The sequence below is a fragment of the Panthera leo genome, chromosome C1 (genome assembly GCF_018350215.1).
Source record: "Panthera leo isolate Ple1 chromosome C1, P.leo_Ple1_pat1.1, whole genome shotgun sequence".
NCBI lineage: Eukaryota > Metazoa > Chordata > Mammalia > Carnivora > Felidae > Panthera > Panthera leo.
The window spans coordinates 219,814,357-219,827,319 of record NC_056686.1 but is presented as its reverse complement, the minus strand read 5'-3'; the positions used below and the strand labels follow the sequence as shown (position 1 = coordinate 219,827,319).

Sequence of the window (12,963 nt, the reverse complement as noted above, 5' to 3'; positions counted from 1 at the left end):
GTGCCAGGGACCCCAGGTTCTTGTCAGAAATGGAGGTTCCGGGGCTCAGAGGTGCTCATGGCAGACACACCCAGGACCTGTAGTTTTGAGACATATTCTACTTGAGCCTGGCTTGGATCCACCCACACGCGTGGGGTGGGTCTCTCTGTCCCCAGATCTCATGAACCTCCTGTCTGGGCTGCTGCAGCCTATCCCCGAGCAGCGCACCACCTTGGAGAAGCTGGTGACAGACCCCTGGGTGACACAGCCTGTGAACCTTGCTGACTACACCTGGGATGAGGTGTGTCGAGTGAACAAGCCAGGTGAGAGGCATGGTCGGTGTGCCAGGAAGGCAAGGAGGTTCCCCAGGCTGCCTTCCTGGGTCTGAGGAGGACGCTCCCTCTTCCATGCTGTCCTGGACACAAATGTCAGGCCTTGTAGCTGGCTTGTCACCTGTGGAAAAAGTGGAGCTTGATTCTGTTCCAGAGGCCCCTGAACACCACCGGGGCCTTAGAAGGTGGGTGAGCACCCAGGGGAGCCCCTGACAAGGAGGCGCCCACAGAAGGATTGGGGGCAAAGGGCTGGTGGTGGCCTGAGCCAGCTAAAGGAAAGGGTAAGGCTGTAGATGGTGGGATTGGGATGCTCTGAGAGGACCCAGGAGCCCTGGCTCTTCAGATAAGGCTTCTGGCCGCACAGCTGGGCAGCAGCCAGCGTGTCTGGTCACCAGTGCTCAACGTGGGCGGACCAAGCTGGTGCTGGCGGCCCCAGGCTTAGAATCCGCGCAGCAGCTCGGCAGGGGCCGGGACTCGGGCAGTGCCAGGCCGGTTCTGAAGGCCCCTGATGTCTCTGCGGCTAGGGATTCTCCCAGCGAGAAGCAAGTGTCTTAGAATCTTGTGTTAATGATACAATGTCTTCTTCTTTCTTCAGAAAGTGGAGGTCTGTCGGCGCTGAGTCTGGAGATGGAGAGCAGGTGCGTGAGGGAAGTAGCCCCAGAGCCATGCGGGGCCTTGTGCCCTAGGGGCGGCCCCTGCTGAGCGGACACCAGCTCCCTGCTCCTCTGTATCACTCTGGGGGACTGAATTGTTTTCGGGCCTCTTCCATTCAGAGAAAGTAAACTCTCAAGAACTAGGCCCACTTCACGTTCTAAAAGCTCACATGCAAGTTTAAAAAAATGCTAGAACAAAAGCCAGTGATGCTGTAAGATTTTAGGTTTATAAATAGACTTGGAATTCACTTTTGTCACGACCTCGGGAAAGCGTTCTAGTGCCGGGTTGAGTTTGTACTGTTAAAGGGCTTTCACTTGTGGACTTCGGAAAGGCGTAAAGTTTTTTAGTCTTTCTGCTTTTGTATATACACATGTGTTTTTGTCTCCTCTGACTGGACAAGTGCCCATCGGATGTGTGGAGTTTGTAGAACTGGTTAGCAACTGACCAGACTATTTCATTAACTTATTTTCTTGAACATTTTCCAAATTAAAGCAATTTTGTAGTAAACAGTTATCCTGACTTGGACTGTCTGAATTCTTCCACAACGCCAGTGTGGGAAGCGTTTCCTTTCCTTATTTTTATGTCTGTGCACACCCACTTGCTGCAGCTGGAGAGGGGCTCAGCCTCTGTCAGTTTGGGGGTGCCTCCCCCGGGTGAGCCGGGAGCCCTGCAGCTTGCTCAGTCTAAGGAGGCCGGGTGGGCACTGATGCTCAAGCACTTCTTTCTCCCCTCCCCCCCCCCCCCCCAGCACTGCAGCCCACCTGGGCCCTGCTGTCCACCCAGACGCCCTGCCAGCACTCCCCCAGACAGCCTGCGTCCAGCCCAGGCCCCACTCGGCCGGGGCGTCCGGCCTGTCTTACTTCCCATCCGGTTCACATGCCAGGGTGTCCCTCACACACTCCGATGGCTCCGACCCATCCCCCTCCGGAGCGGAATCCAGATGCTCACGGAGCTCGTGAAAAGCAGCCTTTCTTTTTTATCTGTGTTGGAGGGGAGGGAGCGGTTGGGAGTAAGGGGGAACTCTTTCATTCTTCTCTTTGCTAAGACGGCGAGAAGAAAACGAAAAACCCCGAGGCCCCCCCACCCTTCTTCCAGCACGTCACCCCTTTCTGCAGGTTGACGGTTCCTCTGCCTTGTCCTCCGGAAGATGCTCAGGGGTCACACAGCTCTGGTGAAGCCCTGGGCTCATGAGGGAGCACTCAACTGTCTTCCAGCATCTAGGGACACCCAGAGAGCAGTGGTTCGTTCTCAGCTGTGGGGATATGGGATATTGCTATCCCCCTTCCTTTACAAAGTGCTGCCTGAGTCCCTGCTGTCACCAGAGACTGACAGGGGGCGGGGGACACGCCCTCCTCCATCAGGGACCACAAAGGCCTGGTTTTTAGGTGTGTATTTTTTTTAAAGTGTGTAACAAAAAGTGATGTTTACTCTTCTGAGTTTGAATGAGTTTCTTGATAACTCTTTTCCAGAGTGAAAAAAAAACCCCACGTTTTTGCTTGTAGTAGACACGATACTTACAACACGTAAGAGGTTACAGAATGTTCTTTTCAGACCCGGGTGCAATGGACTAAGAGGGTAAAGTCCTAGCTCTCCCAGGACTGTCACTTCTGAGGAAAAATAAAACTCATCCTTCTGGATGGCAGTAGGAGGTCTGACGTTTTGAGAGCGTTCTTTGCAGAGAGAGGCTGAGGCTGAGGCTGAGACTGAGGCTGGCAGATCTTTCTCTCTGTGTTCCCGGTGCGATTCCAGAGAGCAGCATTTTCAGAGGACTGAAGATGCTGTTGGCTTCCTAGAGCGAGGCCTGCATCTCGGCCAGGACTTTCTCTCTCCAGCCGGATTACCTGTTGGGGCTCTTGACTGATTCCCTCTAGGGAGTGGCGGCAGCACACGGGGATTTTCTTAGGCTTTGGGTGTAAAAGCATTACTTTATCCTGAGAGGCCGACACACGGATAGTTTTGCAAGAAAACTGGAGTAAAAAAAAAAAAAGAAAAGAAAAACAACCAATGCCTTGGTTCTACACAGATTACAACCTTCTCTTTGACAACGTCCTTCGTCACATGACCTGTGGCGGCGCCCAGCCCAGTGCCGGGCACGGAGCAGGTGCTCCAAGCCCTTCTCAGTCCAGAAGCCAGTGCTAGATAAAAAAAGAGGAAGCTCGTACAAGCGAAGGTTCGGGGCTCGGGAGGGCGGAGGATGCCCTGAAAGACACCGGGGCTCCGTGTCCGCACGACCGGGCGTCCCCGCTGGAGGAGGGCAGGCCGGGGGACTGGGAACCTTCGCGGCGGAACGCGCCTCTCGCGCGCCCGCACTTGCCAGGGGGAGGGCGGAAGGGAGGGCTCGCGAGGGCGGAAGCGCGGACCCGTGAGGGCCGGTTTCCGGCGCCAGGGTCGCTGCCGCCTCCGCGCTATGGCGGCGCTCGGCAGGCAGGTGAGGTGGCGCCCGGTGCCGGGGATCCGCGCGGTGGCAGACGAGCCGCCGCCGGGTGGAGCCTTACTCGGGGGCCGGTGCCCCGCGTGGGCCGCGGCGCGCTGTCGCGCGGGGTGGGATCCGGGGCCGAACCCGGCGGAGGGGAGGGCGGGCGGCCGGGCGGCGACCCCAGTGGACGCCTGCGAGCGCTGCGGGTCGTGGTGGGGAGGGTGCTGAGTGCGCGGGCGGCGACTGCGGGATCTGCCTCGCGTGGGCGCGCGCCGCCGAGCCGTTCGAGGCGGGCGGGAGTTGTGTGTGTGCACCTTGGCCGTCAGGCTGATTCTGTGGAACAGGATTGTTTCTGCGGAGTGGACTTAGATCGATGAATCTGCACACTAGCGTGAGGTCCACATCTTTGAGGTGTGGACGCCAACTCAGACCCCCAGGGGTGGCACGGAAGTTGTTTTCAACTATTGTATTTAGGACACAGCAGCTGCAGAAGGGTTTCTGGGAGATTCCCTTATCTCACTGGTAAGACAGGCTTCATGTTTTTCTCTCCTGGGTAGTTTTAGGGCCAGGAAGAAAAAGAGAGACCACTTGCATCTGCGTAAACGAACATTGTTACAAACTTGCTTATCCCCCATTTGTTCTTCCCACAGACGCTGCCTCCTCCTTAAGTTAGGCCCTAATTTTACCGTATAGAGAGCTACCCCTTCTGTGAGCGGCTCCATGCCTATGAATAAACTTTGGTTTTTAGCTTCCCGTTCGTCTGTTTTCAGTTAAATTTGCACCCCCCCCCCCCCCCAAGCACTGAACCTTAGGGGTAGAGCCAAAGTACCCCACGCACAGACACCCTTTCTAGTTCTGTTCCTCCCTGCCCCCTCAGTTACAGTGACAAAAGCCGACAAAAGCCGGCGGACACTTGCTTGGCTCTCTGACCTCTGTGCCCTTGCAGTACTCTGCTCTCTGTATGTGAACTTCCTTCTCTGCAGGCTTTTTTAGGTTCGGATACGATTCTGCAGATTGCTTACAAAGGCTGCTGTGCTTATGTGGGACCAAGGCACTAGGTAACCTGGCTCGGGAGCCCCGTGATGTCTGTTACATTGGGGTAGTGAGGAATTTATTCCCTATTGGTACTCTGTCTCGTAGGTCTTTGACTGGCACCGCCTGATCCCCCTCACCTGGGCGCATGTTGCTAGGCAGACTCCTCTCGGAGAACAGAAAAGGACGTCTGTATCTTTGTTGTGTCCACTGACCACAGCCTCCAATGGAGGGGGCCTCCAGAAGGTATCCTGCGTGGAACCCAAAAAGTATGTGCGGGAACCAGAGTGCAGGACACATCTCACCCCGGACCCCCTTGAGAAGCAGAGGACTCCTGTGGCTGGAGGGTTCTTAGAGCGAGAGAACGTCATCAGTGCCCTCCTGGACATGGGTTTCAGTGACATCCACGTTAATGAATTGCTCAGTATGTGGCCAAGTGTGCCCCCCCAACAGTTGCTGGACATCATTTCAGAATTAATACTCTTGGGTTTGAACCCAGAGCCTCTGTATGTGGCCCTAAAGAAAAGCCCTGAGCTGCTGAAGCTGCCTATAATGCAGATGAGGAAACGCTCCAGTTACCTGCGGAAGCTTGGGCTTGGAGAAGGTACAGGAAGTGCTGATTTCGTGGACGACGCCGAGGACTCGGGCTTGGGGGACGAGTAGCCCAGGTGGGATGGACTAGGGGGGCTTCTGGGGAACGTCCTTGAGAATAACACGTGATTTGGTTCGGAGGTGAGAAAGAGGAGTGACCTCTGGATGGCACTGCCGGAGGGAAGGGGGGACAGGCCAGGACTCTTGTCTGCTGTGCTCACTGTGGGGCCCCTGGCATCTAGAGCACGTACTACATGCTCATGCCCAGCAGATAGATGTCAGTGTGTGATACTGATACATGTGTGTATACGGCATTTTTGATGCTTAACGTGAAGCCGTCTTAGTGCTTTGTGTCTGTATGACGTAGAGCCAAAGGCTTACAGAGTCCCTGGTAAAGACGTGCATTCCAACAAGGTGTCTTGATTTGCTGTGGAAGACGAGATCTTCCCAAACTCCTAGGAAACTGAGGAGTGTCTGTTCCCTCCACCATGTCCCCCACCCCCTCCCCTGTCCCCAACAGGATTCACACCTCAAGGATTCTAGAATTCCTTTCTCTCTTTTTTTTTTTTTTTGTTTATTTATTTTAGAGAGAGTGAGAAAGAGAGCGCAAGCAGGGGAGGTGCAGAGAAAGAGGAAGACACAGAATCTGAAGCAGGCTCCAGGCTCCCAACTGTCAGCACAGAGCCTGACACAGGGCTCGAAGTCACAGACCTCGAGACCATGACCTGAACTGAGGTTGGACACTTAACTGACTGAGCCACCCAGGTGCCCCAAGGATTCTAGAATTTCCTTGGATCTCTTTATGGGCCTTTAGGAGAAGGGGGTTAGGGGTCCATGAGTGTCTCCAAGGATCTTTACCTACTTTGACCAGCGGAAGGCCACTGTTCTTTTTTTTCATTTTTGACTGTTACTGGTAATATATTGTTGAGGGCGACAGAAGGTTTAGGGATCTACTATTTCAGAGGATCTCTATGGACCTCCTCTAGAAGATAAGGAAGAAGGTAGTCTTCTCTGTTTCTCTTACTGGATTACCTGTTGTGGTATAATCTAAAAGGCTAAACTTAACACTTTGTATGTTATGATTATAAATTACAAAGCTCAGAGGTGCCTGGATGGTTCAGTCGGTTAAGTGTCCACCTTTAGCTCAGGTCATGACCTCGTGGTTTGTGAGTTCGAACCCCACGTCAGGCTCTGTGCTGACAGCTTGGAGCCTGCTTGAGATTCTCTCTCTCTCTCTCTCTCTCTCTCTCTCTGTCCCTCTCTGCCCCTCCCTCCTTTTTCTCTTTCTCTCTCTCAAAATAAATAAACTTTAAATATAAAAAAAAAGATTTTCTTCCTCTCTATCTGCCCCTCCCCACTCCTCCCCCGTCAAAGAAAAGAAAAAAAAGACCATATGCCCCAGTTTGCGTAGGGTAATCTCAGTTACCAGTTACCCTAATACATTTGTTAATAGGGCCTCTTTCACTCAGAATTGCCCTAATTTGGATATAATATATGGTCATTTCACTAACTAGGACATCAGTGTTCATGGCTACACATCATGAGTATTCTTACTATTACATTAATTATTATCATGGAAGTCCTTTTCATTGAGTTTAGGCTCCCAGATCTTAGGAACGTTGCTTGTCAGTGCTTCTATTTTATTATGGAAGGAAACATCAATCCAAAGCCCCAGTGTGGGGGATACTACTGTCTCATATTACTGTCTGATCTTTCCGTAAATCCCCTTTTGGAGAGAGATTGTGCATGAGCAGGGGAGGGGCAGAGGGAGAGAACCTGAAGCAGGCTCCACGCTCAGCACAGAGCCCGACGTGGGGCTGTATCTCATAGGCTCATGACCTGAGCCAAATCAAGAGTCAGACACTCAGCCAGATGAGCCACCCAGGCGCACTAACCCCCCACTCCCCCACCGTGAAGTTCTTTAGAGGAAGGGGGCAAGAGGAGGAAGCCGAGAATGTGAGGTTAGCGGCTTTCAGCCGGGAGGCCAGCAAGAGGCCCCCTCTTTCTATCAGGGAGGGAAGGTTGGTGAGTCTCAGAAGTGAGAGAGAGTCGGTGAGGAGATGTGTTGTTCTGGTGCTCCTGGGCAGGCAGCGGACGCTGTCACTCGTGGAGGAGAGCACCCTGGTCCGTGTTTTAAATGCTGGCTTGGGTGTAGCGAGCCCTTGGTTTTCTGGACTATCCTGAAATTATGCACTTGCCCTTTTTTATGTTCTGCAGGGAAACTCAAGACGGTGCTTCTCTGCTGCCCTGAAATCTTCACCATGCACCAGAGGGACATCGACAGCATTGTCGGAGTTCTCAAGGAGAAATGTCTTTTCACGGTACAGCAGGTGACCAAGATTTTGCACAGGTGCCCGTATGTTCTTCAGGAGGACCCCGGTGAACTGGAGTACAAGTTCCAGGTGAGGGTGCCTGGTCGGGGGTTCGGGAAGGGACAGCCAGTGCTTCAGCTGTAGGGAGGGGCCGCTCCACCGAGGGAGGCCTCAGGCGCCCTGAGGATGAGTGGATGAGGTGAGGGCTTAGATCCTCTTTGCAGGAGCCAGAGAGAATCGGCCTCTGGTCTTTCACCCCTTTACGTAGGACCTGTTCTGCAGTTTTTCTGCCATTGATAGGGGGTCACCCAGTCTCACTCCTGGGGGCCAGACGGGGCCTCTGCTTGAAATAGCTAATTTCAAAAGAGCTGAAAATCTTCCTTTCTTTAGAACCTATTCTGCATGTTGATTTTAGAAGTGTAATTGTGACAGTTGTCCCAACTTTTGGGTACCAATTATGACAACTTAGGTCAAATTGTTAGATGTTTTCTGAATTTTTTGCCTGTTCTTTCCATACTCACGGTTTTTTCCCTGAGAAAAACAGAACTGAATTTCTCTCCCTTGCCCCTTTATTTTCTGCTAAATTTTTCTCAATATGAATTTGAAAATGTTTTGAAAACTCAGCCGTCACACAATTGCCGGGCGTCAGGGAGTGTCCTGCCACTGTTAGTTGGGTGGCTCTTTGTGAGTGCGTTTGGACAGCTTGAGGCGATTATGGACCGTAGAAGGGCCGGGTGTAGGTCCCTGTGCCTGGGCCTCCTAACTGTGTCTGTGTCTCCAGTATGCCTATTTCAGGATGGGGGTTAAGCACGCGGACGTGGTGAGGACTGACTTGCTGCAGTATTCCATCACCAAGATCAAGCAGAGACATGTGTTCCTCGAGCGCCTAGGACGGTACCAAACCCCTGATAAGAAGGGCCAGACCCAGGTCCCCAATCCTTTACTCAAGGACATCCTCAGAGTGTCAGAAGCTGAGTTTCTGGCCAGGACAGCCTGTTCTTCTGCTGAGGAGTTTGAAGTTTTTAAGAAGCTCTTGGCTCGGGAGGAGGAAGAGAAGTCCGAGAGCCCCGTGCCTGACAATAAAAGCTTAAGTCTGGACGAGGAAGAGGAGGAGGAGAAAGAGGAAGAGGAGGAGGAGTGATGGAAGGACAGGAGTGAAGAGCGCATAGATACCCAAGAATGTTTTAATTTTCTCAGAGCTCTTGAGAGCTTCACTTGGATCTTCTCAGGTTATTTTTCCTTCTAAAACTGGTCTTCTAGCGAAAACATTGTTATAAATCACCTGAGAAGCAGGTCAGACTAACAAGGAGCTGCATTAGTTTGATCTGTCGTCGGATCTCTGTGGGGAGGGCCCTGTTCCATCCTGAATGAGAGTTACTCTGAGCTGTTAAACTCAGGGGGACTGAGTATCTCAACATCCGGTTTTGTTTTTTTCTCTGTTACATACGTGGGTGATGATTCCATGATTGTGGGGAATGGGGTTCCTCCCTCTGGTTCGAGTCATTATATACTTCCTTCTAGTGATAAAGATACAATTATGAGCAGGCAGGGAGGCTTTTGTACACCACAGCACTTTATTCTATGAAAACAAGTAGCCGGTTTCCCACAGAAACACTCGTGTTTTCCATCCACACATATTGCTTCCTAACTGCATTCAGCATCCGGCAGCGTAAAGGGAGTTGTTAGTGATGTGTGTTTTCATCTCGCACAGCTTCTCGATGCCAGTGGAGGGTTGGGGGGCTGCTCTCTATGTCTGTGAGGCCTAGGCCCTGGCTCTGACCTCTCAGGAAAGTTGGCTTCCCTGCGAGCGAGCTCACGGCCGGTGGGCCACATCCAGGCCTGAAGGCTCTGGCGGCCACAGGAATGTGGCGTGGAGTGCGCCAGAACACGAAGGGGCTGGGGCGGTCTGATCTGTCCTCTCCCTATCGCCCGTTTCACACAGGTGGCTCCTGAGACCAGAGGAGAAGAGGAGTCACACGGGGTCTTTGGCGGGGCGGGACCTGTTCTCCTTCAGGAGGCCCCACGACAGCATGGCGCTGGGAGTCCCCTCGGGGAACCCGGTGGGCCTCAGGGGTGATTTAAAGAGCGGAATGTGATAGAAGTCATCTCTGAGGTAGAGGCCCGGCCCTGATGGTCTGGGCTCCGCGAGGGAGGGCTGGTGCACCTCAGAACGTCCTGGTGTCCCTCCCTTCGGGGGAGCCGGCACGGGGTTGGTGACGCAGAAGATGTTTTTGGTGATGCAGCCAAAATCCAGGTCTTGGCAGCATTTTAACAACCATGTGAAAGTTCTGGTGCTCGGCCTTATTTTTCCAGCAGAGACTGTGCAGGGATCCTGTGGGGCAGCGCTTCCCGCCTGTGGCGATCTCGACCCCAGGGAACGTCTGGCAACATCTGAGAACATCTGAAAAAGGCCTCGGTTGTTAGGACCGAGGGAGGGTGCCGTTGGGATCTAGTGGAGGCGAGCGCCGCCGTTCAACATCCTGCCACGCCCGTGACGGCCTCACTGCAGAACCATCCAGCTGGGGTGTCAGCGGGGCCGTGGCCAAGGAGCTGCTCTAAAGCCTGGTCCGGTGGATTGTAAGCAGGCTTATGTTTGTTACGTTTCTTGTATTTAAGAGAAAAGTCAGTAGCTGTGTGTTTGCGTTCCGTTCCTCCATGCACTGGAATGTTCCTGTAGTCTGAGCTCTGTTTGCTGTGGGGACTCAGCACCAAGGTACTTCTGTTTCCTCCGGGCTCACGTGTGAGCGTGACCACACAGAGCCATGTTCGGCGGAAGGAAAGTAGCTCAGTGAGTCCCTGTGTGGTGTCGGAGGCCAGTGTCGTGGCAGTAGCTGGCCGGCAGGAGAGTCCCTGCCAAGGCAGGTGCTGGAGGTGGCTGGCCCTGGGTTTGCCGGAGGGAGAGCAGCAGGATGGGTGAGGGATTGCTTCTGTGGCAGCCCACATGCGGCGGGGGAAGGAAGGTTTTGTCTTCCCTGGGTTCTCGGCCGTGGGCAAGGTTATGTGAAAACGAGAGCATTTCACTCTGCTGGCGTTTTCACGTTTCTGTTTTGTGGCGTCCGAGTGACCAGTACTCTCCCTCAGATGGGCTCTTGTGTCCAGTCGGGGGACTAAGTAGAATTACAAATTTCTATGACTGGAATGGCTAACCTGGCAATTCATGATTGCTCCTTGCATTTTGATGCAGAAATAAATTTCTACGCACCTGATAGTTTTCTGATTTGCATTATTACTAATTTCTTCAGGTGGAGTTTGAGTGTATGTTCGAGGAAGACGCTACAGTTTTGTGAAAGAACTGTGTGAAAAAAGCAGTGTCTCATTTAGAATGTTTCCAGGATGAATTGTGATTCCTTTAGCATCAGGAGATGTTTTTACTAGATTTACTAGATTTGTAAAACATCACGATGAGTTAATCCTACGACGGCACCAAGCTCAGGATTCAGTAGATTGTTTCTTGTAGAAACAAACGTTTCTGAGTTAAAAACTGAAACACGCTAGTGTTCGCCTCACGGCTGAGGGGCTTGAGGTCATTAGCATCGCAGTAGAAAGTTTCATCTACTTTTCCAGTGATATCACTTGATCTCGCCACTTGCTGGTGATGCTGTAGCTTTCCGTAGGCACACAGCGACAGGTCCCAGGGACACAGCAGAAGTCAGCAGTACGCGTGTCTGTACGTGGTCTCCTCTCACTCCCCCAGTGCCGGAGCCCGCAGTGAGCTCCCCCGTCTTCTCCAGGCGGGCCTGGGTCACTGGGGACGCTCTTGAAAGGACCGTCTTTCCTTTCTGAAAAGGACAAATCGCATAATACACAGACATATGCACACAAAATTTTAATGAAAACAAAAAGCCTAAAATATACTCTAACTCTTCAAAAAAGTGTTTTTAGAAAAGACGACAGGAAGGAGCCCTCTCTGTGCTGGAATGCTGACTTGGGGCAGTGTCCGTGGGAGGCGCCCAGGGGCTCCAGTTCAGGTTGGGTCGGCTCCTAAAATGTATGCGACTCGAGGTGGGTTGGCTTGCTTGGTTTGGGCCTCCGCAGGGAGAAGACTGCTGGTAGAAGACTCTGGAAGGCATATGTGGCGAGGCTGCGCGGCCCCCTGCTTGCAGAGGCGGAAGTGTGTGAACAGCCGCGAGCCGACCGCCTACAGCAGTGTCGCTCAAGGCACGGGCTGAGCATCTCCGGCACGGTCGGGTCTCCGTGGCACCCGGCCCCGAGAGGAGGAAGGAGCCCCTGCTGTGCGCCGTGGGTACCCCCTCGGCTTCCCGAGTTGGGGGGCTCGCACAGGGCTTCTGTGCAGTTCCGGGGTCTTTGCTGCCGAGGTGCGTCATCGGGGCATGGCTTTCTCTGCGCGAGGCTGAGGCCTGGGTGACCCGATCGAGCGGGGCTTAGCCAAGTGGGTAGATGAGGTCTTACTGGATCACAGCCACACCCGTCCGGTCACACGTCTGTGGCAGCGCTGCTGTGAACGCGGAGCTGAGTCGTTGCCGCGGAGACCGTCTGGTCCACGGAGCCAAAAATAGTCACTGTTTGGGAAAGGGTTGGAGGCTGGAAGTGTGTAAACCCCATCTTCGTATTTATTGTACTTTCTCTTTCCAATCTGCTGGACCGGGTGCCGGGTCGCGCCTGCAGCAGACGAGCGGGGGCGATGGTGGAGGAGGGTCCGGCGGGCGCCCAGCCCTCGGCTTCCCTCGCCGTGGCGCCTCATCGCGGCCCCTTCCCGGCGCCGCCGGCTCTGCCTGGGGGGCTTGAGAGCGGCTCGTCCTCAGCGTGACTGTGAGGTCTCCGGGGGAGAACTGCCCCCCCCCCCCGACCTCGGAGTCCCAGAGCCGGTGTCTGGATGTCGCAGGAGCGTTCCTGGCTGGCTGCCTCGCTTATCCAGGCCGATGCCTGGGCTGTCCCCGTAGGAAACGGCAGTAGGAAACGGCAGCCGGGCTTACAGCACGGGCTGCCAGAAGCGTCGCGGAGCCTGGAGGTGACTCAGCCCAGAGGGCGTCCCTGGCGTGGCCTTGGCCGTCTGTCTCGTAGAGGCGGGGGAGGGAAGCTGCAGAGGGGACGGGCGCTAGCCAGGACCTGATGTCTCAGGCGCCCGTCTCAGTCCACTTTTAGCCCCGTCTTTCTGGGCTCTGGAAGCTCGCGAGGTTGAAGGAGTGTAACAAGGACGTCCTGAACCCTTTGAAGGAGAAAGAGAACGGGGCGTGAGGAGAGTGATACCCATACCTCTTTAAAACGCAGCTTCCTGTTCCCTTGGCGGTGCTCGGTCCCCGCCCCCAGGTGGCCCCGTGTTCCTGTCGCATCAGAGCCTCGCTAAGCTCTCCAACACGCAGCAGGGGGAGGGCAGGTGTGCCGAGGAGCTCTGGCTGCGCCACCCCGCGGTAGGGGCGTTCGGGCGGCTCCCTTCCGTTAGGCGATGCCCTTGGACCTTGGCTCTGAAGACACAGGCTGTCCCTTGTTGCTCTGGATTGAAATGAACTGCTCTCGGTGGTGTTTTCTCCATTGTTTGAAGAATGGGTGTCCTGGAAGCTAGTATTTGATGATCTGGGAGTTAATTGAGGGTTTCTGATTTGTTCTTATACTAATGGACTTGTTGAGTTTTAGTTGTTCTTTCAGGTGACTTATTGTGATACAAAGGTTTCAGACCCAAGCTATACTT

General features: G+C 53.9%; 3 protein-coding genes across 7 annotated transcripts in view; 2 read left to right on the top strand and 1 right to left on the bottom strand.

Moving 5' to 3' along the window:
- PASK (PAS domain containing serine/threonine kinase) overlaps positions 1–1,472 on the top strand; it is a 42,518-nt gene extending 41,046 nt beyond the window's left edge. For 3 of the 5 annotated variants that reach the window (XM_042950819.1, XM_042950817.1, XM_042950818.1), the window contains 2 exons: positions 156–302; positions 907–1,472. In XM_042950819.1, the coding sequence (XP_042806753.1) occupies positions 156–302; positions 907–1,013 (254 nt within the window). In that variant the 3' untranslated portion in view covers positions 1,014–1,472. Of the gene's footprint in view, positions 1–155; positions 303–906 lie in introns of those variants that run through there. The other 2 variants (XR_006205808.1, XR_006205809.1) reach the window with 1 other exon arrangement.
- Positions 1,473–3,346: 1,874 nt separating this feature from the next.
- Positions 3,347–10,522, top strand: MTERF4 (mitochondrial transcription termination factor 4). The gene is made up of 4 exons (XM_042950816.1): positions 3,347–3,393; positions 4,522–5,017; positions 7,222–7,406; positions 8,098–10,522. Exons 1-4 carry the CDS (start codon positions 3,373–3,375, stop codon positions 8,455–8,457), a joined length of 1,062 nt encoding a protein of 353 aa, XP_042806750.1. The 5' UTR covers positions 3,347–3,372; the 3' UTR covers positions 8,458–10,522.
- A 605-nt stretch (positions 10,523–11,127) lies between these two features.
- Positions 11,128–12,963, bottom strand: part of SNED1 (sushi, nidogen and EGF like domains 1) — an 87,043-nt gene continuing 85,207 nt past the window's right edge. Inside the window, exon 31 of the mRNA XM_042950815.1 lies at positions 11,128–12,483. The gene's annotated coding sequence lies outside the window, so the exon portion shown is untranslated. The remainder of the gene's footprint in view (positions 12,484–12,963) is intronic.